This window comes from Triturus cristatus, chromosome 10 (genome assembly GCF_964204655.1).
Source record: "Triturus cristatus chromosome 10, aTriCri1.1, whole genome shotgun sequence".
NCBI classification, from domain to species: domain Eukaryota; kingdom Metazoa; phylum Chordata; class Amphibia; order Caudata; family Salamandridae; genus Triturus; species Triturus cristatus.
The window spans coordinates 995,075,004-995,102,839 of NC_140593.1; the positions used below are offsets into that span (position 1 = coordinate 995,075,004).

A 27,836-nucleotide genomic window follows, 5' to 3' on the forward strand; every position below is an offset into this window, starting at 1 on the left:
CCTTGAGACAGGTGACCAGCGTGTTGATTGCTGCTACAGCAAAGTAGTGTGTGTTAGGACTCCTGACCTGGTCCACCAAGGCCAAAATGGCCAGCGAATTAGCAGTTCTGTGATTAGTACTGGGAAAGAGGCCTACTCACCAAGACTGCCTTCACATGCAGCATGACTCATAGATGCAATAGAATGGGCACTGAGGGAATTTCCTTGTCTCAGAAATCCCCAAAGCGAACAATTTGGATAATACTCCATACAACCGCAGTCTAGCCATAGGGCTACATACAACAGTCTCATCCAGGTCATGAAATAAGTGTCAACACCATCCCTTGAACGATGTCCACCATGTATTGCCACTCAACCGCATTAAAAGCTTTGGCGGCATCTAAATCGACCTCTGGTTTGGAAGCATTCCACCTGTATTGCATGCAGCTATATGGTCATCGAAGGTCGAGCCTGGAACTCCTATGTATGAACTGTGGTCTGAGTAGACCACGGTTTCTATTACTGTATAGAGGCAGTTTCCCAACAGTCTAGCAAAGACCTTAGTTTCAATAATTAACATTGATTTAGGCCTAGAAGAGGCACAAACACCCTTTCCCTGTGTTTTGTAGTAGCACTGCTGCGTCCATCCTGAAGTCTGGCAGTTTTAAACATTAATAGCATATAGTCCACTAATCTACTGGATACTCGCTTAAAGCAATCAGGGGAAAGACCATTGGGGCCCAGAGCCCTCCTACTCTGTATATGGGTATAGCATAATAAACCTCTTCTGCTATGAAAGTCTTCCCAAGCACATCTCTATTTGTCATTGTGAGCAACTGAACAGCCAGTTCCACTATGTTGCCTATGTTGATATCTGGAGAATAAAGAGTGTGCAAATACTCAGCATTCCCTCTTTTTCGCTTTGTATTCCGCCTACCCATCTATAACTTTCTTCATTTTCACTGTTCCATACCAACAGTTTCCCAGGCTTTGTTTCCAGATCTAAAGTGTATTGTTAAATAAGTTGTACAGAATATCTAGGTAGGAATGGTAGATGGACCACGTCTCACCATGGATTTATGTGTAAACATCCTAGAAAATTAGCCAGATGAATTTAGCTGTGAATGAAACCAAAATGTAAACCTAGGAGGTCTAGTTGCTGCAACATACTTATAGCTTGAAAAGATGTCTGATATATTTTCATGTAAAGGTCACTTTTTAAATTACATTACAAGGGAAGAAGAGATCAAAGTTGAAACCAGATTGGACACTAGTTTAAGCCCATTCTTTAGAGGTTGGTGGTATCAGAATGTGTATTGCGTGGTAGGCAGTTGAGGTCCACAATGTTAGACTTGGCCCCTTTGTTTAGTTTTAGACCTATATACATTGACTTGTCAGTACTGTGGGAGTGACAATGTTTCTATACCTGTTGATGATGCAAAACTGTGTAAGATGGTAAACATAGATCAAAACATTACAATAACATAAAGGGATAAATGGTTAACTTTAGAAAACAGCCTCTCAAATAGCAGAGACAGTTTAATCTAGAGACGTACATGCTTGTGAGTTTAAAACAAAATATTAAAATGGCTTAGAACAAAGTGGAGATATAATTTGAACAAATACGCTTACATCATTTTTTACAACTATTTACAAAGCATGTGTGTTCTATGCCATATTAGGAGGTATGCAAAGTAGCTTGAGTAGTCATTTGTGTTACCAAATTGATCAAATTTAAATTAGGATGATCAGTTTTAGGTACCATATAAATATGGATTTTAGAATGGCAAACGATTAAGGACCAGCTATCAAAGTAATTGATGAGCTAGAAGTCTAGTGTTATGATTAGAAATGTAAGCAACCTGGTGTATTTTCCAAAGAAGAAAGAAAGGTTCAATGGGTTAATTTGCCCATGATTGTATATAAAGATCGAAAGTGGTTATGTGACGATTTCATGGGGGAGATTATATAGTTCCATAACAATAGAGCAAACAAACCTTAAAGGGGTGTGGTTATTTTACCGTCATAGTTCTAACTGACCTTGTCAATGTTTCTTACTTACAGTGCTAAATATTTTAAGAAGGATTCTACTAGAATTGTTCTGGTTATGTTATTGGTCTGAGGGAATGCTTCAAAACATTTTTTATGGAAAAAGCATCAAAAAGTGCTATTAAATGGCTAGTAAAACTGCATTCTGAAAATTAGAATGCTGTATAGCAACAATTCATCGATCACTCGTGGCAAAAGGAGAAAAACTTAACATTTACAAAATCCTTCTAGGTAGCTTAATGGCCATAATTTGGATTTAGTGGAGTTTAACATGTTTTCAATGTTTTATACAATTATTTCATTTTTATCAAAGCATTTAATTACTTTTATGGTCCCTTGTTTAGTGATAGCCTCTAAAAAAGTAACCGAAAAGTGTCATCTGTGGAGCGACACACTTTTCCCTGCTTTTTACAAACCTTAACTTTGTAAGTTCCAATAACATCACAACCGTAGAGCTCAAGCTCTGCCATTGAACCACTCTATATACCAAATGGGATTTGGACTGCACAGGCTCTTTAACTGTGGTTTTCTGCCTCCACAAGTCTGAAATAAGAGGGTTTTGGGTGACCAATCTTCACCAGGCTCGAAAGCTACATCGTTCTCTTAACCAGCCACTAGCATCTGACTAACAGGGAAGGATAAGTGGTTTCATTTGGCTGTTGAGTTAACGTTTGGGCATCCCTTGGACAAGAATGCAGGTTGTGTTATATTATTGGTATGTGGCTATCACACTTTCTGTCATTGGACTTGCATTGCTGTTTTTGCTACTCCAGGGATGACTTTCCAAAAGGCTCCAAGGTTTCCATCCCTGTACATTTCACCATTAGCTTTTGGCTGGCACACTCATTCCATTTTCAGTCAAGTGGAATGAACTCTCTATCTACCGCTGTTTGCCTAACTTTGTGCCTCTCCTCTTTTCCGCAAGCTGTTCATGAAGGAGAATCTTTATCAGCAGCTGGAAAGCAAACGTGACAGAGTGTTGCATCTTGCTGCAGTCACCCTGCAGCGTGTCGCACGTGGCTTCCTGGTGCGCAGACGTTTCTACTCACTGAGAAAGAAAGTCATCCTTCTCCAGGCTCAAGCAAGGGGATATCTTGCCAGGTAGAGAATTATTTTTAAAAGTTCTAAATATTAAGTTATACAGGGTACAATATCTAAGCATATTCCTATCCAAGTGGAAAGTTATGTATCTTAATTGTTGTGAAAAGTCTTGAAGTCACAAACAAGTGCTATAAAAAGCAATTAATTAATAAATAAATACACTAATAAATAAAAGGATCAGGGGTAGAAGGCTTAGTAAGGTGAATTACACCTATGCCTGGCTTTTGCTTATTGCAACTTGTTGTAACTTCTTTATTTCTATGACTCATCCTACAATTGCCCTTCGACAATGTCCACCTGAAAAGGGTAAGCTGGTACTACACATTCATGTCCCTCTGCAAGACTGACTTACCCTCACCGGTGTGAACACTGTCCATCCTTCCTCTGTGCTTTGAGTCTGACTCCTGCTCTATGATCTCTCACTGCACTTTAGTCATGTATGTTCCTCAGATTTGTTGTTTTGGTTTGCAAGATGGGGACCACTATATCTCAAGCAGGAGGTGAAAGAAAAGGCAATTATCTTATTATCTTTTAAGCAATTTTTATTTCACCCGTTTCTTAGTGGTACTGGTCGATACAGCCTATCTTAAGTCTGTTCGCGTCACACAACCAAGTGTATTTTATTATTGAACCATAAAGGGTCTGTTTTAGCTGCTTTTCAAACAGCAATTAACAGAACACCTACCCTTTCTGCAGTTAAATCCTATTTTGGTCTAACCATATTGGCCTACGGACATGAAAGCAAAAGAAGATCATCCTTAAGGTTAGAGAAAGCAAAGTGGGAACCTTTCACACACTCCGACGTGTTTCTACCATGACAGGCTGATGCCACTGGAGTCATGACTAGATACAGGTTTATGAGTGCAATGAAATGAGATTGCAGTGTATTGTCAGATACACACGTCTCATGATTTGTGCACCTCAAGAACTCAATTCATGTTTGAGGAAGCTAATCAATAAACCTGTTTCAAGACAAAATATGTATCTACCCATTGAATGGAGGAGCTATTTTTTCTACTCCACAGATGAGACTATTCAACGATTAAAGTTGGGGATAAAGTGCACACTTCTGATGCATTCAATGTTACCCAAACTTTCAGGGATTAAAGAATACTCAAGAAGCTATCAGCATAAAACTGTGTTTCTCACCAAAGAAATACATCTACTTCCCACCACATCCCCAAGAAGTCAGAGTGAGTGCTGCAGTTAACAACAGCCCCTGCATTTATTAAGCCAAAGAGTGTTTCCCTGCATTGTCTGGGAAGAAAGGATTTCTACAATTTTATAATCTTGGACTCTGTGCCTTTATTCTGCTAAATACCACAGCTAATAATTCCAATGTGTTAAACCAAAGCTTACTATAGATATAGAAGATTTTACATCTTAATTCCATAGAACATTTGCTGATGCCAATGATTTCCACTTTTGCGATTTAGCCATACCAAAGACCTGAAGATTAAGGCCCATTCCAGACCTGTAAAATAATAATCAGTATTGAAACCACAATGGTAACCCTGACCAAATGCAAGTTTTGGGGCAACCAAGGTATTGGCCTTGGACACTGGATTTGTAGGATGCCTGTTTACACATCTCAATCAAAGAAATTACATGTATGTTTCTCTCATTTACGGTGGCACTGGGCTATCACTACCGTTTCAAGTTCCTCTGTTGTTTCATTAATGTGCCCCCAAGGATGTTCATCAATTTTGTTGGTGTCTATACTTGAACTCACAACAGCCACCTTTATTAATCAAGTGGTAAAAACAGATTTAGGCTTCAAAATGTCCACTGACCCACAAATGTGATGCCATATCCTTGTTAAAGGTGTGCCTTACCCCCTCATTGACTGGGGTTAAGTGATCACAAACTGTAAATACGCATATGATTAGCACATGCAGATTTTCCATGGTCTCAAAGTACACTGGTTAGTCTTTGTTGCCTTTTTTGGTCTTCTTGGTCTTCTGCTGTGTCTTGAGGGTTACTAGATTAAAGGATTCTCCCTTTCAAAGTTCAGGCCTGTTAGAAGAAAACAAGAAGTTCCACCTCAATCTTTGCTACATATTCCAGGCCAATCCCATCCCAAGAGTAAATAATTCTAGCCTAAAACAGCTGAATTGCAAGAAGGTAAAGAAGCAAGGCGGCGCACACCCGCCACGCATGTTTGCTGTCCTTGGATATTTAGGAATGGGTGCTGAAGCACAATGTGTCTCGTGGTTTGAATGAGTAGATTGGCTTGCAATCCCCACTTGAATTAAACCTTTAACCCATTTTTCATTAATTGATTGGTGACAGTGCTTAAGTTTGGCACTACAGAGAAAACCTCAAAATGTCATTTTTTCACCATTCTAGAAGCAATGGACTTTTCTTCGTATTCAATATCTTGCTGATTAACTGATCTGGGAAGGGCATGCATGCTTTTTCTCTGATTTTAGAGATGCTCAACATTTTTCAGAAAGATCAGAAACAACAGCTCCACAGTGCCATGCACTTTTTAGCTCTGATATTTGTAGATGACAAGGCAGTGGATCTTCAATGTGATCAGTTTCTCCTGTCAAAGAATAGGGCAGAATAATTCACTCCTCCCATGCATTGATGATCTTAAAAGCTTGGTTCCGTAGGAATCTTTCCTAGTCAAACACAAAGGTAATTTGTGTGGCATAGGGGTTCTTTGCCAGGGCACAGCTCTACTGCAAGTTGCAATGGTGCTCCGTTTGGCTTTTGGAAAATGGGAGAAATTCACTAATCTTTTCATTTGACATTGTTATGACCTTAGTGCCTGGCGAGGCTCAAACCCATGTTGGCACCTTTAATAATAATGTCACTCCGTTACTGATCTCTGTAAACTGCTCCCGATAGGTCATCATCCAAATCTAAAAGCAACTAGGAGCCTCCTTGGAAGTTGATGGATTTGTTCCCTTGTCATACTGCCTTTGCCTCAATGAGATCCCAAACAGATGTGGTTGATGCCAATCAAAACATTTTGAACACTACCTACCTCGAACATGGCATGTGTCCCATGAGCAATAGCTTTCTTTTTTACCATTATTTGGGCCAGAAGACTCAATGAACCATACCTGCAACTACTTTAGAACTGTATGCAACAACCAGCCTTGAGAAGATGGTACTTAATAGATACCCTTCACTTACTCAAACCCTTTGTGTGCATTTAACCCCAACTTGAAGATAATTTCATTCAACTTTTTGCCAAGCTTGGCTCCTGCAGAACTGAATAAAGTCTTCATATGTTTGAAACTAGACACGTCTTTAAGTTCAACTGAGAAACTATCTTCATCTTTTTGTAGCCTACAAAGTAAACGTGCCAGGCAATTAGGAATCCATGACTTCATCAGATAGTTTTTTTCATTTCTTTCTGTTGTGAAAAGCATTGGATTCATCAGATAATTTCACTATAGCTGAGGCAATCCTAGGCTTTTCAGAAGCACATATTAGAATGAAAGATCTGGAGTACAGCCACATGGATGACTTAGTAGATCTTTTGCAGCACTACTCATTGTAGATTGTATTCAAAGCTTAGTTAATCTGACTCAACTCATTATGTCTCCACCCTCAAACATTATACTTCTTTATCACCGTATTTAAAAGGTTGGCTGTGGGAGACATTCAGAAGTAAGGGAAAGAAAAGTTTATGCTTGAACTGGTACTCTTACCATAGGCTCTTTTTTATCACCAGTTGCAGCTGACTCTGCTTCAGCCATTGGTCTATGTTACTGGCTGCATTACCATCAGCCAGCTGATGGGAGTGCTCTAAGTATAGTTGGGAGAGTGTAAGTCTTCCATCATGGACTGACTGCATGTACATTTGTAAAGCTTCGAAAATACTTTTTCATCGCAGCCACAGCATTTCTTAGAGGTGAGAAACACAATAAACATGTGGATTTAGGGTACCTAAATAAACACAAGGATAATAAATGTCTGTTAATGACAGTTGTGAAGTGGTGTATGTAGCTGAGCAGAACATGGCTCTGTTGGCGGTATGGGTCAGTTGAAGCAGACTTTAGCTTCCAGGTACAACTTAGTTGATGCATTTGCTGTCAATTACCACTCACTGTCTCTACCTACGTGTACTATTGTTTTATGTTTCCACTCCTTACCTAGCAGCAATTTACAGTTAAATATAGGTTTATTCAGGGTATCAATACCATAGCACTATAAACTATCGATATCACAATGTTGAAACAACCATAACAGAAATCAAATTTAATTAATACATTCACTAAATCAGATTAAATTAACACACTTTAAGAAATCTAGCAATGTTAATACATATTTCTGTCATGAAACATATTTGAAAATTTTTTATTTCACAGTAATGTCCTCATTATGAGTTCCTTGTTAACTCTGCTGGGAGATACCATTGCCAGACTTAATGGATGCAGCTTTGGTGTCTCCACATGAGTTCATGATGATTTTGAGTTAATTGGGTCACATTCTGCATGTTTCCCCCTTCTGGTGGAAAATAACATTTCAAATGCACTCATATTTACCACCTGCTTGGATCAGGTGGAATATGTTGCAGGGCATGTGTTTCTCTGGGTGCGGTGAATGGGAGGAGGTGGCAGGAGGGCAGGTGTTCTTTTTCTCTTCCCTTGCTAAATACGAGGGTGTGCACGGTCCAGACATAGTACTTACCCACAGCTCATCACAAGTCTCCAGATCCAGTGTCTATTGGCCCAGAATTCGGTCAGGAGTTCAGAGCCCTAAAACTTCTGGGCTCAGAGACACCAGTAAACGTATAGTTGTTCAGAATGACATCCCCTCTGGGGATAACGTTCCAGGCAACTTGTAATGATGACATGTGTCTTCTTTTTGGTCACTTACAGTGTAGAGTGATGTATCATATTCTTTTATACCTCAGCAGGCAATCAGGCATTTCTCTCATTCCTTTACATTTCCTAAAGTCAAGTGAAATCATGTGTTTATTAGCTTCTGTTGATCACAATGGATTGCTTTACATGAAGTCATGCAAAGTTAGCTAGTCCGCTAGTTGGGAAATATGTGCAAACCTTGAAAATGTTCACCTCCAGAATAGGTTGAGCAGCCTCAACCTTTTACAGCATCTACCCTACTAATATTTCAGCTGGTCCACAATAGGTGCATTTATCAGGCCTATTTCAAGCTAATGTAATAGCTAATGTTAAAGACATGTTTTGAACAAAACAGGGTCTAGATTGCTGTAAATGTGAGGCTGTGTGTGCATGCTCAAGGAGCCCCTGAAGACGTTGAAGGGCATCCCAGAAAAACCCAAGTGACAAGCTTTAAACCGTGTCAATGCAGCAGTCGAATTCTCTGATGCTGTGACAGTAAGGATAATAAACACCATCACTGATGGAGGAAGAAGGTTTAAGGACATGCCTCCTCTCTTCAGATACATTTGCGAGAGAGGCTGTGAATACTAACCTTATGACAGCAGCAGTTCACAGACACCTTTTGCTGGAAAATGGCCCCACTGAAGGGTCACCCCAAACCCCTTTTGACTCACTCCTCCACTTTTTGCTGAACTCTTTTTGTTAGTTTTAGGACTCTGAGCACTTTACCACTGCTAACCAGTGCTAAAGTGCATGTACTTCTTCCCTAAACATGTGTGTGATTGGTGTATACCTGATTGGCATATTTAATTTACTTGCGAGTCCCTTGTAAGTTGGTATACCATATACCCAGGGCCTGAAAGTTAAATGCTACTAGTGGGCTGCAGCACTGATTGTGCCACCCACAAAAGTAGCCTTTCACACCTGTCTCAGGCCTGCCACTGCAGGGCCTGTATGTGCAGTTTACTGGCACTTCGTCTGGTATTTAAAGCTACTTTCCAAGCATTAAACTCTCCATGTATTATATATTAGAACATTGGAAAGTTGGGAGCTCCATTGTGAACAAAAGGCCTCACGGAGTCGGAGGTGATTTTAATCCCCTCAGGCTCCATGAGTCCTTTGTTTTACAAATTAGAACATCCTGCCCTCTAGAGGCGGAGTGTTCTAAAAGCATGAGAGCCCTCCGTAGCGGACTCTACCGGCCATTAAAGGCCCGCTCCCTTCTTGAAGGCCCTTCCCTTCAGCTCAGGCATTTAACGCTGGAGCAGGCCTTTAATAGCCGGTAGAGCCTGCTACAGCGGGCTCTAAGGCTATATAAGTCCCCGCTAAGATCGACCCTACGTAGCCCTAAGCACAGGGTGCTATGTAACTAAAAGGTAGGACATGTACTCTTACGTTTTGCATGTCCTGGTAGGTACAAACAGATGCTGTCATTTTTCACTACTGTAAGTCCTATTCCCCTCATAGGTCCAGGCCCAATTGCCAAGTCGGGTCCTCCCTGAACCGGAAACAAGCATCCTGGTATTGGTTTCGGGTTCTCACTCCTCATCAGCCAAAGTAGCTTGAATCTAGTGGCACAGCGAGCAAGGGATCATTTCAATTAAAAAAGCAAGGGGAGGCAACAAAACATATTGGGTCAGATGTAAGAAACTTTTTCCGCTCACAAATGGCCCGATTCGCAGATCCGGGCCCTGTGCGACCAGAATTTAGCATTTTCTGATGTACCAAACTCTCTTCACGATTCAGTAACCTATCACCGAATCGCAAATACGATTTGCGATTCGGTGTTAGGAAGGGGCATATTTAGGGCGTCCTGTCCTAATACTGAATCACAGTGGTATGTAAGAATGTTTTGCAACTAAGATTTGGTCGCAAAACATTTGCATTTTACCACCAACTTCAAGTTGGTGGTGACCCTTCGCAAATGGAAAGGGGTCCCCAAGGGACCCCTTCCCCTTTGTAAATGGTAATACAAACATTTTTTCTGAGCATGCAGTGCCTGCTCCTAAAAAATGATAAGGAAACTTTTCATTTTTCTTTTTTAAATGTACCTGTTTACCTTTAAGGAAAACTGGCTGCATAAAAAAAAAAGATTGCATTATTCAAAAGCAGTCATGGACATGGTGATTTGCTGACCCTAGGAGGCCACCATCCCCGTTAGTTTAGTGATTCCAATGGGTCGCAAATTGCAACCTACCTGATTAATAGCTATGAGGTTGGTCAATTTGTGACCCACTAGGAAACGCTAAATGAAACACATGGAGTTTAATACATTAGGAATAGAGATTACCTAATAGTAAATCACAGAAAATCACAATTAGGTAATGTTTCCAATATAGATACATGGGGCTCATTACAGTTTCCTTTATCGTTGGCTGCACATAATGTTATGTTTTAAAATTGAGCAAGACTCCTAACCATGTTGTCTGTCGGGTTGATTATGAACTATAATGCAGTGCAGCAAAGGCACTGAAGATCTAACATGTTTCTAAGAAATATTTATAATAGATACTTGTTAGATATACACATTGCAATAGAACTCTAGTAAAACATGTAATTAAACCCACTTTCCACGTTGTCTGTTTTTGTCATACATTTTCTTCGAATATATCACAAACATTTGTACTTCTATAATTAAAAAAAAAGATAGGTACAAAAGAATGGAGCACCAGAGTGCAACCTTGCCACATATAACCTGAGTCTGTTAATCTGTATGCAATCGCAGCAGTGTAGATCATCAAACACGATTCACACCTGCTCATAGTAAGCCCCTGTGTACCTTTTTATGAACATAACTCTTTCATAATTGAGAACAATCCTATTTTGTATTTTGGTTTATATACCTACTATGAGCCTACTCTGCTCATCATGGCCTCAGGCCCCAAACGTTGTTATTCATTTTTAACAATCAATTAGTTGATATGCATTTCAGCACTTTATTGTGTAACAGTGCATCCTACATTTAATGTTTATTTGTTTGATAGTGTACTTCTTGAGCATCTATTCCTATAATGCATGATACTTAAAGAAAGGTAATATGTGAGTGAATTACCAAGTTTTCTCCTCACCTTACATCATGCATCATTGGGGTACCTTTCTGTGACAATTACTGAGAAATGTAGTATACAATGATCTCTCCCAGCTCTCTGTGCAGAGAGCAGCCCCAGGTTCGAGAAGGAGTAGACCAATTCTCCATGAGACTGCACCAATGCCATCACTTGAAAACAGAATTTGGCCACATAAACATAATCTAGGCTGAGGACTGTATATACCTACCTACCTATCTACCTATCTATCTATCTATCTATCTATCTATCTATCTATCTATCTATCTATCTATCTATCTATCTATCTATCTATCTATCTATCTATCTATCTATCTATCTATCTATCTATCTATCTATCTATCTATATATATATTCACTGAAAAAACCATAGGTTTCACACATGTTATAGTTAGCGGAAATTTTACTGATAAAAAACCAATGAAATTCCCCCGTTATAGTTAGTGCAGGCAACTATAACTCACGCGACCGCAATCCTCTGCTGATGCTAATACTGTATTTAGACACTTATTTGCCCATGTCTTCTTCCATAAATTTTTAGCTATACATATATTACAAATATTTTTTTTTCATAAAGACACATATGTCATCAGCAGAAGATTGCGGTCGCGTGAGTTATAGTTGCCTGCACTAACTATAACGGGGGAATTTCATTGGTTTTTTATCAGTAAAATTTCCGCTAACTATAACATGTGTGAAACCTATGGTTTTTTCAGTGAATTTGTACGTTTTTTTAAATGCTAAGTTACTTTACGCCATTCGTGGCGTGCGCGCCCACTTAACGCAGTTCGTTCCGTGCGCGCACGGTGCGCTTCGTGCACCGTGCGCGCACAGTGAGCACGCGGTGCGTTTCGCGCACCGCGCGCCCACTTTACGCAGTTAGTGCCGTGCACGCACGGTGGGCACGCGGTGCGCTACGCGCACCGCGTGCCCACGTTACGCTAGATGGGCCATGTACGCACGATGCGCTTCGCGCACCGTGCGCACATGGAGGACATATGATGCACTGCGTTTTGAAAGGTAATATTTTAATTTTTAGTTCTAGTTATTAGCCATGCACAAATGGTGCCCTTCGGGCACCATTTGCACACGGGGTGGGGAGAGTGTGGATAATTTTTTTTTTTTAATATTTTTTTACCGTACGCGTACTCGGCGAAAATCGGCGTAATCGGCGAAATTAGCAAAAAAATAAAAATTCCGTTTTTGGCCTTGGGGGATCTTTGGGGACTCCTTCAACATGGCTATGTGCTTTGGAGCTGTCCAAATAGCCCCTTTACATGTTTTTGTGCTTTGTATTTTAATCCACACTCTCAGTGCGAGAGAGAAAATGGCGGCCGCCGCTTCCTGGTTTCGGCCGATTCGAATGTTTACTAAGATCTGAGAGCCAATCAGAATCGCGCTCGCGCACGCCACCGTACGCGTACGGTAAGCGCACCGTAAGCTGGCTCAGATATATATATTGATTTAAAGGCTATTTTCTCAGAATCTACTGAACAGATTTACACCAAACCTACAAAAGGCACTTCCTTGACCTGGGGACTACCTCTCTGCCAAATTTCATTAAATTCTGTTCAGCCGTTCGGGCTGTAGCCCTGTCTAAAGGTCCTATGGAAAAATGCATGGAAAAAACACGTTTTGGGACCCCCCTTTTATCTCAGCCCCCGCTTGACGAATCCCCCCGAGACTTTCAGGGTAGGAGCGGAGCGTAGCGCCCCACCTATTTTGAAAAATTCGCGAGGATTCGTCGACCGCCAGTAGGTAATATATATATATATATATCCATCATAAAGTTACCCAAATGATCACGCCACACACGGAGAGGTGAGTTTCCTTCTTTTATTGCAGGTTACAGCAGCACACGGATCCCGTTTCAGCAAGAAGAACAGCCATACGCGTTTCAGACTACGTCGAGTCCTTGATCACTGGCAGTCTCAAACTAGCGGCATTGCGGGAACTTAAATACAAAAATCCCGCCCTGGTGGGCGTGTGCCATTGCATCATGGATCTTGAAGTTCCCATAGTAAACCTCAGTGGGTGCCGTCAAGTAGTTAGAGAGTTGAAAGTCTTTTAACCAAGTGGGTGATGAAACTGGGAGAGCCACGTAATGCTGTCCATACCTCGACCTGCAACCTTGGACCCTCGCCGTCCTTTCGGCACCAAACCTTCAGCACCGCAGGTCCGCCTTGAAGCAGCAGGGCCTGATCGCGGTTAAGGCGTCCCGCTATATATCCATCATAAAGTTACCCAAATGATCACGCCACACACGGAGAGGTGAGTTTCCTTCTTTTATTGCAGGTTACAGCAGCACACGGATCCCGTTTCAGCAAGAAGAACAGCCATACGCGTTTCAGACTACGTCGAGTCCTTGATCACTGGCAGTCTCAAACTAGCGGCATTGCGGGAACTTAAATACAAAAATCCCGCCCTGGTGGGCGTGTGCCATTGCATCATGGATCTTGAAGTTCCCATAGTAAACCTCAGTGGGTGCCGTCAAGTAGTTAGAGAGTTGAAAGTCTTTTAACCAAGTGGGTGATGAAACTGGGAGAGCCACGTAATGCTGTCCATACCTCGACCTGCAACCTTGGACCCTCGCCGTCCTTTCGGCACCAAACCTTCAGCACCGCAGGTCCGCCTTGAAGCAGCAGGGCGTGATCGCGGTTAAGGCGTCCCGCTATATATCCATCATAAAGTTACCCAAATGATCACGCCACACACGGAGAGGTGAGTTTCCTTCTTTTATTGCAGGTTACAGCAGCACACGGATCCCGTTTCAGCAAGAAGAACAGCCATACGCGTTTCAGACTACGTCGAGTCCTTGATCACTGGCAGTCTCAAACTAGCGGCATTGCGGGAACTTAAATACAAAAATCCCGCCCTGGTGGGCGTGTGCCATTGCATCATGGATCTTGAAGTTCCCATAGTAAACCTCAGTGGGTGCCGTCAAGTAGTTAGAGAGTTGAAAGTCTTTTAACCAAGTGGGTGATGAAACTGGGAGAGCCACGTAATGCTGTCCATACCTCGACCTGCAACCTTGGACCCTCGCCGTCCTTTCGGCACCAAACCTTCAGCACCGCAGGTCCGCCTTGAAGCAGCAGGGCGTGATCGCGGTTAAGGCGTCCCGCTATATATCCATCATAAAGTTACCCAAATGATCACGCCACACACGGAGAGGTGAGTTTCCTTCTTTTATTGCAGGTTACAGCAGCACACGGATCCCGTTTCAGCAAGAAGAACAGCCATACGCGTTTCAGACTACGTCGAGTCCTTGATCACTGGCAGTCTCAAACTAGCGGCATTGCGGGAACTTAAATACAAAAATCCCGCCCTGGTTGCAGGTCGAGGTATGGACAGCATTACGTGGCTCTCCCAGTTTCATCACCCACTTGGTTAAAAGACTTTCAACTCTCTAACTACTTGACGGCACCCACTGAGGTTTACTATGGGAACTTCAAGATCCATGATGCAATGGCACACGCCCACCAGGGCGGGATTTTTGTATTTAAGTTCCCGCAATGCCGCTAGTTTGAGACTGCCAGTGATCAAGGACTCGACGTAGTCTGAAACGCGTATGGCTGTTCTTCTTGCTGAAACGGGATCCGTGTGCTGCTGTAACCTGCAATAAAAGAAGGAAACTCACCTCTCCGTGTGTGGCGTGATCATTTGGGTAACTTTATGATGGATATATAGCGGGACGCCTTAACCGCGATCACGCCCTGCTGCTTCAAGGCGGACCTGCGGTGCTGAAGGTTTGGTGCCGAAAGGACGGCGAGGGTCCGAGGTTGCAGGTCGAGGTATGGACAGCATTACGTGGCTCTCCCAGTTTCATCACCCACTTGGTTAAAAGACTTTCAACTCTCTAACTACTTGACGGCACCCACTGAGGTTTACTATGGGAACTTCAAGATCCATGATGCAATGGCACACGCCCACCAGGGCGGGATTTTTGTATTTAAGTTCCCGCAATGCCGCTAGTTTGAGACTGCCAGTGATCAAGGACTCGACGTAGTCTGAAACGCGTATGGCTGTTCTTCTTGCTGAAACGGGATCCGTGTGCTGCTGTAACCTGCAATAAAAGAAGGAAACTCACCTCTCCGTGTGTGGCGTGATCATTTGGGTAACTTTATGATGGATATATATATATATATATATATATTCACTGAAAAAACCATAGGTTTCACACACGTTATAGTTAGGAATTAGCATTTAAAAAACCTTGCAAATTCACTGAAAAAACCATAGGTTTCACACATGTTATAGTTAGCGGAAATTTTACTGATAAAAAACCAATGAAATTCCCCCGTTATAGTTAGTGCAGGCAACTATAACTCACGCGACCGCAATCCTCTGCTGATGCTAATACTGTATTTAGACACTTATTTGCCCATGTCTTCTTCCATACATTTTTAGCTATACATATATTACAAATATTTTTTTTTCATAAAGACACATATGCCATCAGCAGAAGATTGCGGTCGCGTGAGTTATAGTTGCCTGCACTAACTATAACGGGGGAATTTCATTGGTTTTTTATCAGTAAAATTTCCGCTAACTATAACATGTGTGAAACCTATGGTTTTTTCAGTGAATTTGCAAGGTTTTTTAAATGCTAATTCCTAACTATAACGTGTGTGAAACCTATGGTTTTTTCAGTGAATTTGTACGGTTTTTTAAATGCTAAGTTACTTTACGCCATTCGTGGCGTGCGCGCCCACTTAACGCAGTTCGTTCCGTGCGCGCACGGTGCGCTTCGCGCACCGTGCGCGCACAGTGAGCACGCGGTGCGCTTCGCGTACCGCGCGCCTACTTTACGCAGTTAGTGCCGTGCACGCACGGTGGGCACGCGGTGCGATGACAAAGCAAGAAAGCACGTCAACAAATCTGTTTCTGCTTTCCTCCGTGACTATGGTATGGGTGCCATTTACCACAACAACTTGCGTTATGACATGCAAGACATTTATAGAGGAGATGGTGTGCACTTCAATGATGAAGGGAACAGAGTCTTCCTCTTGAACCTTAGACTCTGCATCGGTACTTACTTGTAGGTACCACTAAAAAATCATTTCATAAACACAACAGCTCTTTTTAGAGCCCCCTAATATCTAAACACTTAAATCTGATTTTCATTTTTTTTTTTTTTTTTTCCTACCGTACGCTTACCGTAAGCTTACCGTACGCGTACCCCGTGATTTTTTTTAAAATCAATAAATGTTTTCTTTGTACTTTTCTGTCCTTCTTTGACCCCCTTACAAATGTTAGGGGGTCTGTAACTCTCCTCATTGCCCCCTTTCCTTGTTTTCACTCTTTTTTTTCAGAGTGAAATACACAAAATGGCGGCCGCCGCTTCCTGGTTTCGGCCGATTCGAATGTTTACTAAGATCTAAGAGCCAATCAGAATCGCGCTCGCGCACGCCACCGTACGCTTACCGTAAGCGTACGGTAAGCGTACCGTAAGCGGGCTCAGATATATATATTGATTTAAAGGCTATTTTCTCAGAATCTACTGAACAGATTTACACCAAACCTACAAAAGGCACTTCCTTGACCTAGGGACTACCTCTCTGCCAAATTTTGAGTAATTCTGTTCAGCCGTTCGGGCTGTAGCTCGTTCTAAAGGTCCTATGGAAAAATGCATGGGAAAAACGCGTTTTGGGACCCCCCTTTTATCTCAGCCCCCGCTTGACGGATCCCCCCGAGACTTTCAGGGTAGGAGCGGAGCGTAGCGCCCCACCTATTTTGAGAAATTCGCGAGTATTTGTCGACCGGCGCCAAAGTTATTCAAAATAGAATGTTGAGGTTTTCCTATGGAAACGTGGTCCTAACTATAACTACCTACTGGCGACCGCCAGTAGGTAATATATATATATATATATATATATATATATATATATATATATATATATATATATATATATATATATATATATATATGTTTGGGTATGCAACAACACACATCAAACATCTAAATATTGAACCCTCATTGAATGGCAGACTGTTAATGTGAGTATGCTTATTAGCTAAGATTAGAGGCACATGGATTCTTCACAATATAACATATTTCCTCCTTTTGTTATTTTTGAATTGTGTTGATTAATGATTATACCTATTCTCATATCTTCAATAACATTTTTACAACTACTTTGCTCTAAACGTGGCTTTAAATAAAGCCTTAAAAAGTAGAGTTTTCTTATGTATGTGCACTTGTGGAGGAATCTTGCCAGTACATCACAACAGTAAATCAAATGCCCGACAGTCTCTGACAGGTATGTTCCTTGTCTAACACACATTCTCTCCAGGTAGGTTTGAGAGAGGTACATGAGTCTAACTTTGTCTTTTCTCCCTGCTCAGGTTGATATGTTGGTATACCTGTGCATGCCTGAGGATCAAGGGGGGTCTACCAGCTTGTGATAAGGGAAGACCCTGATAACATAACAATCATATCCTCACTCTAGTCTACTGTTTTCTGCTTTTATGTATTGAGAACTTCTAATATATGCCCATTAATACATTGAATAGCATTTTTTAATAAGTGATACAAAATTAAAGCCCTGCTCTTCTTTACAATGACTCCCAAAACCAGTTTTTCTCTCTGAACATCTGACACATTGGGGGAACAAATTGCTCTAATTTCCATTAGGTTAAGGGAGTATGGAGCACTGGAAATTGCATAATGTATCTAATGTCATTGTTTTTGTTCTTTTGAGGTCAACATTTATCAATATTGTCTAATATTATGTTGTCTATTTGATTCCCTTCTGTACAGGCAGCGGTATAAGAATGTAAAAAAGAGTCTAACGAAATTCAGGGCTTTGGTGCACATGTTCATTAACCGCAGGCGGTATCTGAAGGTAATAATGAGTTCTGGTCATCCCACTTTTTTTTTTTTTTTTTACAAATGTCCTGATCATACGTTTCTGAGGGGCTTGTTACAACTAATGCAGTTACATTGTATCAGTGTTTCCACTACCACAAATACAGATACAGGGAAGTTTGGTAATTTTATGCAGAGTTACCACACTTTTCAAAGATTTCCCCTGATGAATTAACACAGAAATCAATGTTTTTGCACCAATGACTTCTTGTATTTCTGATAATCCCTGCACCTTTTCACAAATCTATCATGCCAGGTCTTACCTAGGGAAATGTGTCCATGGAAGTCTCTGATAGTAAGAGAATTATCGTATTTCCTGCTATCCCGATTCGACTAGTAAGTCCTAAAATTGGAATTTCCTCAGGAAAACTGGGTGATTATCTGGTAGGCTGCGGCCATATAGACTGGCTAGTGTATAATAGTGGAAGAACCAATGAGGCTGAATGGAATTGGTGTGAATTTGTTGCCTTTCCTTAGCTTGGCACTTCAAATGACCAAAGTGGGTGATTATTTGGTAGACATGTTGCAATAGAGGTTCTACGAACACAATGGTGGAAAAACCAATGAGGGTGACTGGACTTGCTGTGAATCTGTGCCTTGCCTTGACATATAGCAGACAGTGGCACTAGCTATCAATAAGTTATGAAACATATCTAAAAAATGTCAACAAGGTCTTTTCAGTCACTGTTGTATGGGAACATTTTCAATCTGAGAAGTCATCCAAGATGTTCCAAAATTTGATTGGATTTTGTTAGTGTAACATGATTCCCATGCCTTGACCTAAATCTCTACCTATTTATCAGGAAAATCACCCTCTCTCACTCTCTCTACCTCTCTCTCTTTCTGTCTCTCTTCAATGGGTCTACCTCACCTCACCTCAAGGAACAATGTGTTTGAGGAATGTGTTCTCTAGATACACATGCTTTGCATACTCCTGCCATCTAGTGTTGGGTCCAGATGTTTGCAAGTTGTTTTTCTTCAAATAAGTCTTTTCTAGTCACGAGGTAAGGAGACTCCTCCTTTCGGTGATAGTGCGCATGGGCATCAACTCCATTATTAGATTGTTTTCTTACAGCCATTGGGTTCGGACGTGTATTGCAGCGCTCCGATTTGAAACCGTCAGTCGGGATCCCTTTGGTACACAATTCACTATACCCTCATCTGTATTGTTTTCGATCGCGTCTTCCACCTTTCATGTCGAAATTTATGAAAACTCTAACTATATAATTGAAAAAACTCTAACTGCGGCCTTCAGACCTAGCTCTTTCCTCGATCGGCTTCTACTTGAAAACCCAGCGTCCATTTCAATTCTGTCCTCGATGCCATTCCAAAAATCTGCGCACCGACCAGCATAAGGTCTGTAACCTCTGTCTCTCCCCAGAACATAAAGAGGAAGACTACAACGCGTGTTGGTCGTTCCGATCCAAAAAGACTCTGCAAGACCGTCAGGCTCGGTGAAGAGACATGCAGCAGCAGAGTATTGAGGACACCCCTGATATCTTCGGTGAAGACATCGAGCAAGAAGAGATGGTAGCAGAAGAAGTAGAGGCCTTCTCCCTCCAGGACTCTGATTCCGAGTTGGAGATTGAACTAGAGTCCCACGACGTTCCAGCAGAACAGGGTGCTGTGAGTACCAAAACCCCTTTACCCACCAAACCAGTGCACACTAAAAAAAAGTCTTTTGTGCCATCAGGCCATGGTAGGCATCGAGACTCTGATTCAAATGCCCGCCTTCTTGCTCAGCACCAAAACAGCATGTCAAGCCTTCTGGCTCAGGCCCAGGCCCAGATGATACCCCTTCGGTTCCAAAACATCCTGGATCAAAAGAGAAAGAAAATAAATACAGCTTGGCACCGAAAATGTCGGCACCAAAACAAAAAGACGCTTCCTTAAAACTGCCAAAACCTATTTTGGAAAACATGACAGAAAAGCTGGATTCCAAACAGAAGCAGATTCATATAAATCCTGATATTGGAAACATAACAGCTAAACCAGTAATACCTTCAAATAGTGAGGCAGATACTGAATACAGAATCCCTCTCAAGAAGAAATAGTTACCAGCCCTATTCACATTCCCCAAACCCAGCCACCTTCTTCGCCAATACCCATTATACCAGATATAGATCCTCTACACATTACACCATCAGGTTCTTCTCCTAACACCAATCCTGATATAGAAGAGGATGATGAAAATTATAATCAGCCACCACCAGATCAATGGGATGACTATAATATAGAGCCACCTCAAGATACAGACCCTGGTCTATATCCAGCAAAACCTTCCCCTCGTGATGATAATACTGCATATCAGGAATTAATTGTTCGGGCAGCTAATTACCATGGAGTGCCTTTACACAAAGAAGCACTGTAAGAAGATTTCCTATTCAAACCCACCTTGGGAAACACACACAAAACAACACAAATGTTGCCTATTCTAAAGGGTATGATTAGGCATTCTAATGATATTTTTAAAGACCCAGTTAGACCATGTATATTAACACATAGGGTGAACAAAAAATATAACCCTCCCCCATCTCACCCAGTTTTTATTAGGGGATAGTTTTCTTTGGATTCCTTAGTGGTCTCTAATGCCTGTAAGAGGGCAAATTCACAAACATTAGGAGAGGCAACACCCCCAGATAAAGAATCCAAGCTGATAGATACATCATGGAAAAAAGTAGCTGCTCAATCAGCCAACCATTGGCGTATAGGTAGTACGCAAGGTCTGTTGTCCAGATACAATAGAGCTCATTGTGATGAATTATTGAAATATCTCCCAAAAGAACACAAAAAGAGGGGGCAGGAAATAGTGCAGGAAGGAAAACTTATTTCCAATTCCTCTATCAGGTGTGCATTAGATGCTGCAGATACTACAGCTAGAGGAATCAACACTAGCATTATGCTTAGGAGACATGCATGGCTTGGAATTTCTAGTTTCAAACCAGAAGTGCAACAAACCATTCTTAATTCACCTTTTGATATGGAACACCTCTTTGGGCCTCAAATAGACCAGCTCCTTGAAAAGGTGAAAAAGGATACCAAAGTAGCAAAGTCTATGGGAGCACTTCAATCTCCTTCAACCAAAGGTTCCTTTCGTCGCTCCTTTTACAGAGAAGGCTTCAAAACTAACACCATTGATGCAGCCACATCTTCATACAAAACACAAACACTATCATCCCCCTCTAGAGGATTCTACAAGGGTGGATATAGAGGGAACAATTTTAAAGGGAGAGGTAGTGGTACACCAACACGTACCTCCCAGTCCACTAATAAGCAGTGACTTGCTAGCACTTTTCCGACCATTCATCACCTGTCCGGGGGGAAGATAACAACTGTTCTTCCCATTTGGCAATCAATAACATCAGACAAATGGGTTTTGGATATTATCCAACATGGTTATTGCCTGGAACATACCAGCAATCTTCCCAATATTCCACCTCGCATTTACAAACTCTCGCTACAACACCACCAGCTCCTCAAACAAGAAGTGCAAGCTTTTCTAACAAAAGGAGCTATAGAACCAGTTCCATTACAACATCGAGGATCAGAAGTTTACTTCCTAATCCCCAAGATGGACGGGTCTCTATGACCAATCTTAGATCTCCGACCGTTAAACCTATACATACTGTCATTACACTTCCATATGCTTACCCATCCACTTCTACAACAAGGTGACTTTATGTCCACACTAGACTTAAAGGACGCATACTTCCATATTCCTGTCTACCCAGCACAGCGCAAATATCTCAGATTTGTGAAAGCAGGAAATCACTATCAATTCAAAGTACTCCCATTCGGAGTGACTACTGCACCCAGAGTATTCATAAAATGGCTGGCAGTAGTAGCAGCTCATCTGAGAAGACAACAAATTCATGTCTTCCCATATCTGGACGGTTGGCTCATCAAAGCCAACACACAGAAAAAGTGTTTACAACACACTCAAGCTACCATAAACCTGCTCCATCAAGTAAGATTTACAGTAAATGCAGAAAAGTCCCATCTTCAACCCTCACAACTAAAAACATATCTGAGAGCAACGCTAAACACTCACACAGCTCTAGCGCCTCCCAATGCAGCCAGAATAAAAAACTTTAAAACTTTATTACTATAGTTTCAAAACAACCAATACCTAACAGTGAAATCTTTCATGCAGCTGTTAGGGACGATGGCATCAAGCATTGCAATAGTGCCTCATGCAAGATTACACATGCGTCCTCTACAGAAATGCTTAGCATGTCAGTGAAATCACAGGGTCAATTAACAGATCCAGTGTTGGTAGATAGCCGCACTCATCGCTCTCTTCAATGGTGGAACACACAAAACCTATCCAAAGGGCGACCCTTCATCGACCCAATTACACAAGTCGTACTAACAGCAGATGCATCTCTCACAGGTTGGGGTGCCCATCTCCAGTATCTTAACAATTCAGGGCTTATGGGAAACCAAGCACAAAAGCCTCCACATCAATTACTTGGAGCTTCTAGCTGTTCATCTTGCACTAAAAGCTTTTCAGCCTCACCTCATGGGGGAACATTATCCTAGTACGGACGGACAATATGACAGCTATGTCCTATGTACAAAAACAGGGGAGGGACTCTCTCTACTGTTGTCACGCCTCTCTCAGACCATTTGGCATTGGGCAATACATTACAAAATTCATCTTCTGTCGGAACACCTTCCAGGCATGCACAACCAATTTACCGACCTCCTCAGCAGGATGCGACAACAAGTACACAAATGGAAACTTAATCTCCAGGTTCTCCTTCCATGCTTCCAAAAATGGGGATTCCCACAGATAGACGTCTTTGCCACAGCAGAGAACTCAAAATGCCCAAACTTTGTCTCCAGATTCCCACACCCTCTATTCAAAGGCAATGCCCTATGGATGAACTGGTCGGGATATTTGCTTACGCTTTTCGGCCTCTCCCTCTCCCTCTCCTTCCATTACTGGTTCAGAAACTCAGGCAGACATCACTCTCACTGATTCTAGTAGCTCCCACATGGGCTTGTCACCCATGGTTCACCACACTACACGAATTGTCAGTAGTTCCACTACAAAAACTGCATCTCACTTCCAACCTTCTCACACAGAACCATGGAGAAATCAGACATCCAAAGCCCAAGAAGCTCAGCTTAGCGATCTGGCTCCTGAAGTCATAGAGTTCAGATATCTAAATCTACCACCAGATTGTATGACAATTATTAAAGAAGCAAGAAAACCTACCACTAGAGCATGTTATGCAGCAAAGTGGAAAAGGTTTGTTATATATTGTAATATTAACACAATTGATCTGCTAGATGCATCTATACAAACTATTATTTGTTATCTTTTGCATCTACGTCGAGTTGGCATAGCCTACACATCCATTCGACTACACCTTGCAGCAGTAGCTGCATATCAGCTAAACAGACAACATTTATCCTTATTCAAAGTTCCAGTAGTTAAAGCTTTTATGGAAGTCCTTAAAAGAATAATATCACCCAGGGTACCACCTGCACCTATCTGGAACCTTAATAGTGTTCTCACAAGGCTTATGGGTCCACCTTTTGAGCCATTACACAGTTGTGCATCACAATTTCTTTCATGGAAGGTTGCCTTTCTAATTGCTATCCCTTCATTAAGACGTGTTGGTGAGCTACATGCATTAACCTTAGAAGAACCTTTCTTTAAGCTTCATAAAGATAGAGTGGTTCTTCGTACAAACCCAAAATTCCTTCCAAAAGTAGTTTCTGCTTTTCATATTAGCCAATCAATTGAGTTACCTGTGTTCTTCCCTCAACCTGATTCAGTAGCAGAAAGTGCTCTACACACACTTGATGTCAAAGAGCACTATTATACTATATTAATAGAACAAAAGATTTTCGTAAACGAAGAACTTTTTGTTGCATTTGTTCCACCTTGTAAAGGAAATCCTATCTCAAAATCGGGTATTTCTAGATGGGTTGTTAAATGTATTCAAACTTTCTATGTTAAAGCTAAAATAACTTTAACTATACCTCCTAGCGCACATTCTATGCTCAAAATAGACCATCAATGGCCTTCTTTGGTAACATTACCTTAGCTGACAAATGTAAGGCAGCAACATGGTCTACACCATACACATTTACCAAACATTATTGTGTGGATGTATTAGCACGTCAACAAGCTAATGTAGGACAAGCAGTGCTAAAAACACTTTTTCAAACAACTGCAACACCCACTGGTTAGCCACTGCTTTGGGAGGATACTGCTATACAATCTATGCAAAGCACACATGCCTCAAACAGATTATGTTACTTACCCTGTAAGCCTCTGTTCTTGGCATGTAGAGCTGTAGATTCACATCCACCCGCCCTCCTCCCCTGACACCTGTGGTTGTTGCAGTTCTTATTATTCACGTTACATTTGCATGGACATCTCTGTACTACACTTACTTACTCCATTCTCATCCACTTGCTGGAAAATAATATAACAAAGGAGTCGATGCCCATGCGCACTATCACCGAAAAGAGAAGTCACCTTACCACGTGACTGGAAAATACTTCTTTGGAGAAAAACAACTTGCAAACATCCCGACCCAACAGTGGATGGCAGCAGTATGCAAAGCATGTGAATCCACAGCTCTACATGCCAAGAACAGATGCTTACAGGGTAAGTAACATAATCCTTTCTTTTTTGTTATTTCTATATTTAGGTATGCATTCAAATGTTTACTCCCTTTATATATACATAGATCTACATTAATGATACATTTTAAATATACCAAATTTAAACAGTTTACAGAAATTCGAATTCTAGACTTCTGGTAATAAAAAGAATACATAAAATGTATGCTGAACATCTGAAAGTAGTCCGATATGTTGTGTCAAGACAGAAAATAATAGTGCTTAAGTCAAGAATTAGTCATTTAAATAACTGGAACACTATATTAATTACTAGGCTTAAAACTGCAAACATTCTTCCCAGATCAGTTTGAACAGTTGTAGTTGACCTTTCAAATTAAAACATACCCTTTCTAGACAAGTGCATTCAGTCATTTCAGTTTGTCAAGAGTAAATTTGAAGGTGTTTGGTCAATTTCCAGATTTTTTTTTTAAATCACCATTATCTTTGTAGCCACATTTGTTTGAATTTACTTATTGACTCCCATTTTATGTCATCACTGAAATGTGTGTCCTTCACTGAACAGTTAAGAAACACGTAAAAATAGTTTGCATGTTATTCTTTACATCTCAAGATTGAGGACCAATTTTTTCTTGATCCATCATAACTGCATGGAGGTCTTGGATTGTATTGATTATAATGCTTTACCATCACCTAGTGATTTAAAGTAGGTATAATGCACTATATGCGAATACCTAAATTAATAACAAATTTATAAATAAATAACTTCTAAAACTATATTATAACTAAAACCCCAAAAAGCATGAGAACCTCACCAAAATCATTAGTTTTTGTCATCATTGTGCATTTTGCCTGATCTCTTTTGTTTCCTTATGCTCTGTTTGTTGCACAGCCATTGTTTCTGTAATAATCTGCTTGCGTGTTCCTTTGCCTGATTGTTTGGATTTTGTTCTTCTGATCCCCCATCACCTGCTCTCTTCCCGCCGTTTCCTCTCTACTGCTTCCAGCCTCCCGCTGGCCCCACCCACTGCCTTCCAGCAACCGTCCCACCTCCAAGGACCTACTTAATGGAGGTTGCAAGAACCATCTGCACCCGTCCTCACCAATACCACACCCAGTAACAGGAACACTGGACCTCTGGCCACCCACATATACTGCGCTGCAGAGCTCTGAGCATTGGACCCCTGATGCCGCAACAACTGCTGCATTGCATCTCCTCAATTAAAGGTAGGATCTTCCACCTGCCGCCTCTGTCTCTTCACCTGCAACCCAGGACATCCCGGCCTCACGGAAACCCTTACCATACTCACCTCACCGACCACGACCACCCCAGGACTACTCCACTGCCTCCTGCTCAATGCCCGATCACTCTGCAAACATGTCATCAAAATCTGAGACACCATCCCCACCCTCATCCCTGACATGCTCTTCATAACAGAGACCTGGCTCAATCCTTCCTCCACCCCGACATCGCCACCACAATGCCCAACGATTTCAAGATTACACACCAGGACCACACTAGCAAACCCGGAGGAGGCATCACCATCATCCACAAGGAGACCATGCGTTGCCCCACCACTGAAGACTACACCACACCGATCATGGAACACCTCAACTTCCAACTCCAAACCGACAGCAGAACAACCATCAGAGGCACCCTTGCCTATAGATCCCCAGGACCGCACCCCGGCTTTTGCTACGCCATCTCCGAATTCATCGCTCCCCTAGCCATATTCTCCAAGCACTACATCTTCCTCTGCAACCCATCTTCCACGTCGACGACCCATAGTCGTAAAACTGCTCAACTACAGAGACCGCAACACAGTCCTGTAACTGGGGCATGAGCGCCGCACTATCCAGTATCAGGGAAACAACCTCTCATTTTACTCTGATTTTGCGCTCACAATACAGGCAGCCGATCGCAAATTTCTCCCTGCTTAGCACCTGCTTCAAAAGGCACAGGTCACCTACTCTCTGCTACACCTGGCTAAATTACATATCCACCATGATGGCAAACCTTATTACTTTACTGACCCTAAAGTGGCAATTAAGTTCACCAGGCAGATGACTAGCTCCAAGGCTGGCCCCTGAGCGTGACTAGCCCCACGTGATGATGGCGCTTGAGCAACAACGAATGACTGGCCCTAAACGGCTGCCTGTGCTGACTTGGCTGCCCAGCGGAAGCTCCACCACCACCATCAATACTCTCGTTGACCCCCTCACTTTCACTGTTACGTTTGGCTCCTGTTGCTGTGACTAATGTTAATTTGTTGTGATTTACCTCAGGAACATTAATGATTGCGCCCGCACCAAACTTTATTGGAGGTCATTCCACTGTTTGTCGTTCACCCAGTTAGTCTTCAACAGGGTAGTTTGTCTGGCTCTCTGTCGCTTCACAGGATGATTCCTATATTATTTTGCTACTGTTTGTGGTTGTTTTTTGGGGGGAGGCGGTGGGATGGGGATGTTTAACCCAGTTTGGTGGTTGATGTTGGGGGGAGGGGGATATGTTGGACTGTTCGTTCTTCCCTGTTTTCTTCCTCTTTTTTCCTCACCTGGCGAGACACCACATTCCTGCATTGTCCATGTGGGCCTACACAACCTGCACCTGACACCTCATCTGTGACACGTACTTCCCCCCCTAGACACGGGATGGCCGCCATATGGTGCCTGAACATCTGTGGCCTTAATGACAGGCGGAAAGCCTGGTTGGTCCACGCATACATCAGTAGACACTGCACGGATATCTGCTTCTTGCAGGAGCTTCACTTAACCCCAGCCTCTGCCCCGTCTCTGTGCTGGGTGGAGTGCCGAAACCCATGCGCCCTTGTACTCCAACTATGATTGGGGAACAGCCATCCTTATTCTCAAAGGGTTGCCCTGGTGCATGCAACAGATATTAAGCGACAAAGATGTGTTATGGCCACCAGCACCTTGCATGTGCATCCTGTCATACTAGTTGCGGTCTACTGTCCCAATACGGACACCCTGGAGTTTTTTACAGAGGTCTGGTGCCAGGTGGCCACCATGGACGCTGGTACAAAAAAGAGACAAGGAAACCCTAGAAGTCTGAAGGGACCAAGGGTAAATGTATGCCAAGAGAAACAAAGGTCCCATACAATTGGATTTAGAAATAGTCACAATTTTGGTAATAAAAATTGTAATGTAATAATATATCAATGAAATATTTAATGAACAGATAAATTGAACGCAAAAATTACAAAGGAATGAGTTAGCAAACTGTGACAGGGCAGAGGGAAATCATCCAATGACTACCTATTACGGAGCTTTTGGCCTCAACCTGACCGAATTCTGATCTCTTGATGCTTGACACATCACGCGGTT

At 42.0% G+C, this 27,836-nt stretch overlaps 1 protein-coding gene across 1 annotated transcript in view; it reads left to right on the top strand.

Annotated features, from left to right (window-relative positions):
• The window catches only part of MYO15A (myosin XVA), a 1,126,038-nt gene that overhangs the window by 325,288 nt on the left and 772,914 nt on the right, over window positions 1-27,836 (top strand). The window contains exons 23-24 of the mRNA XM_085631315.1: window positions 2,954-3,129; window positions 17,781-17,865. Coding sequence (XP_085487441.1) covers window positions 2,954-3,129; window positions 17,781-17,865 — 261 coding nt within the window. The remainder of the gene's footprint in view (window positions 1-2,953; window positions 3,130-17,780; window positions 17,866-27,836) is intronic.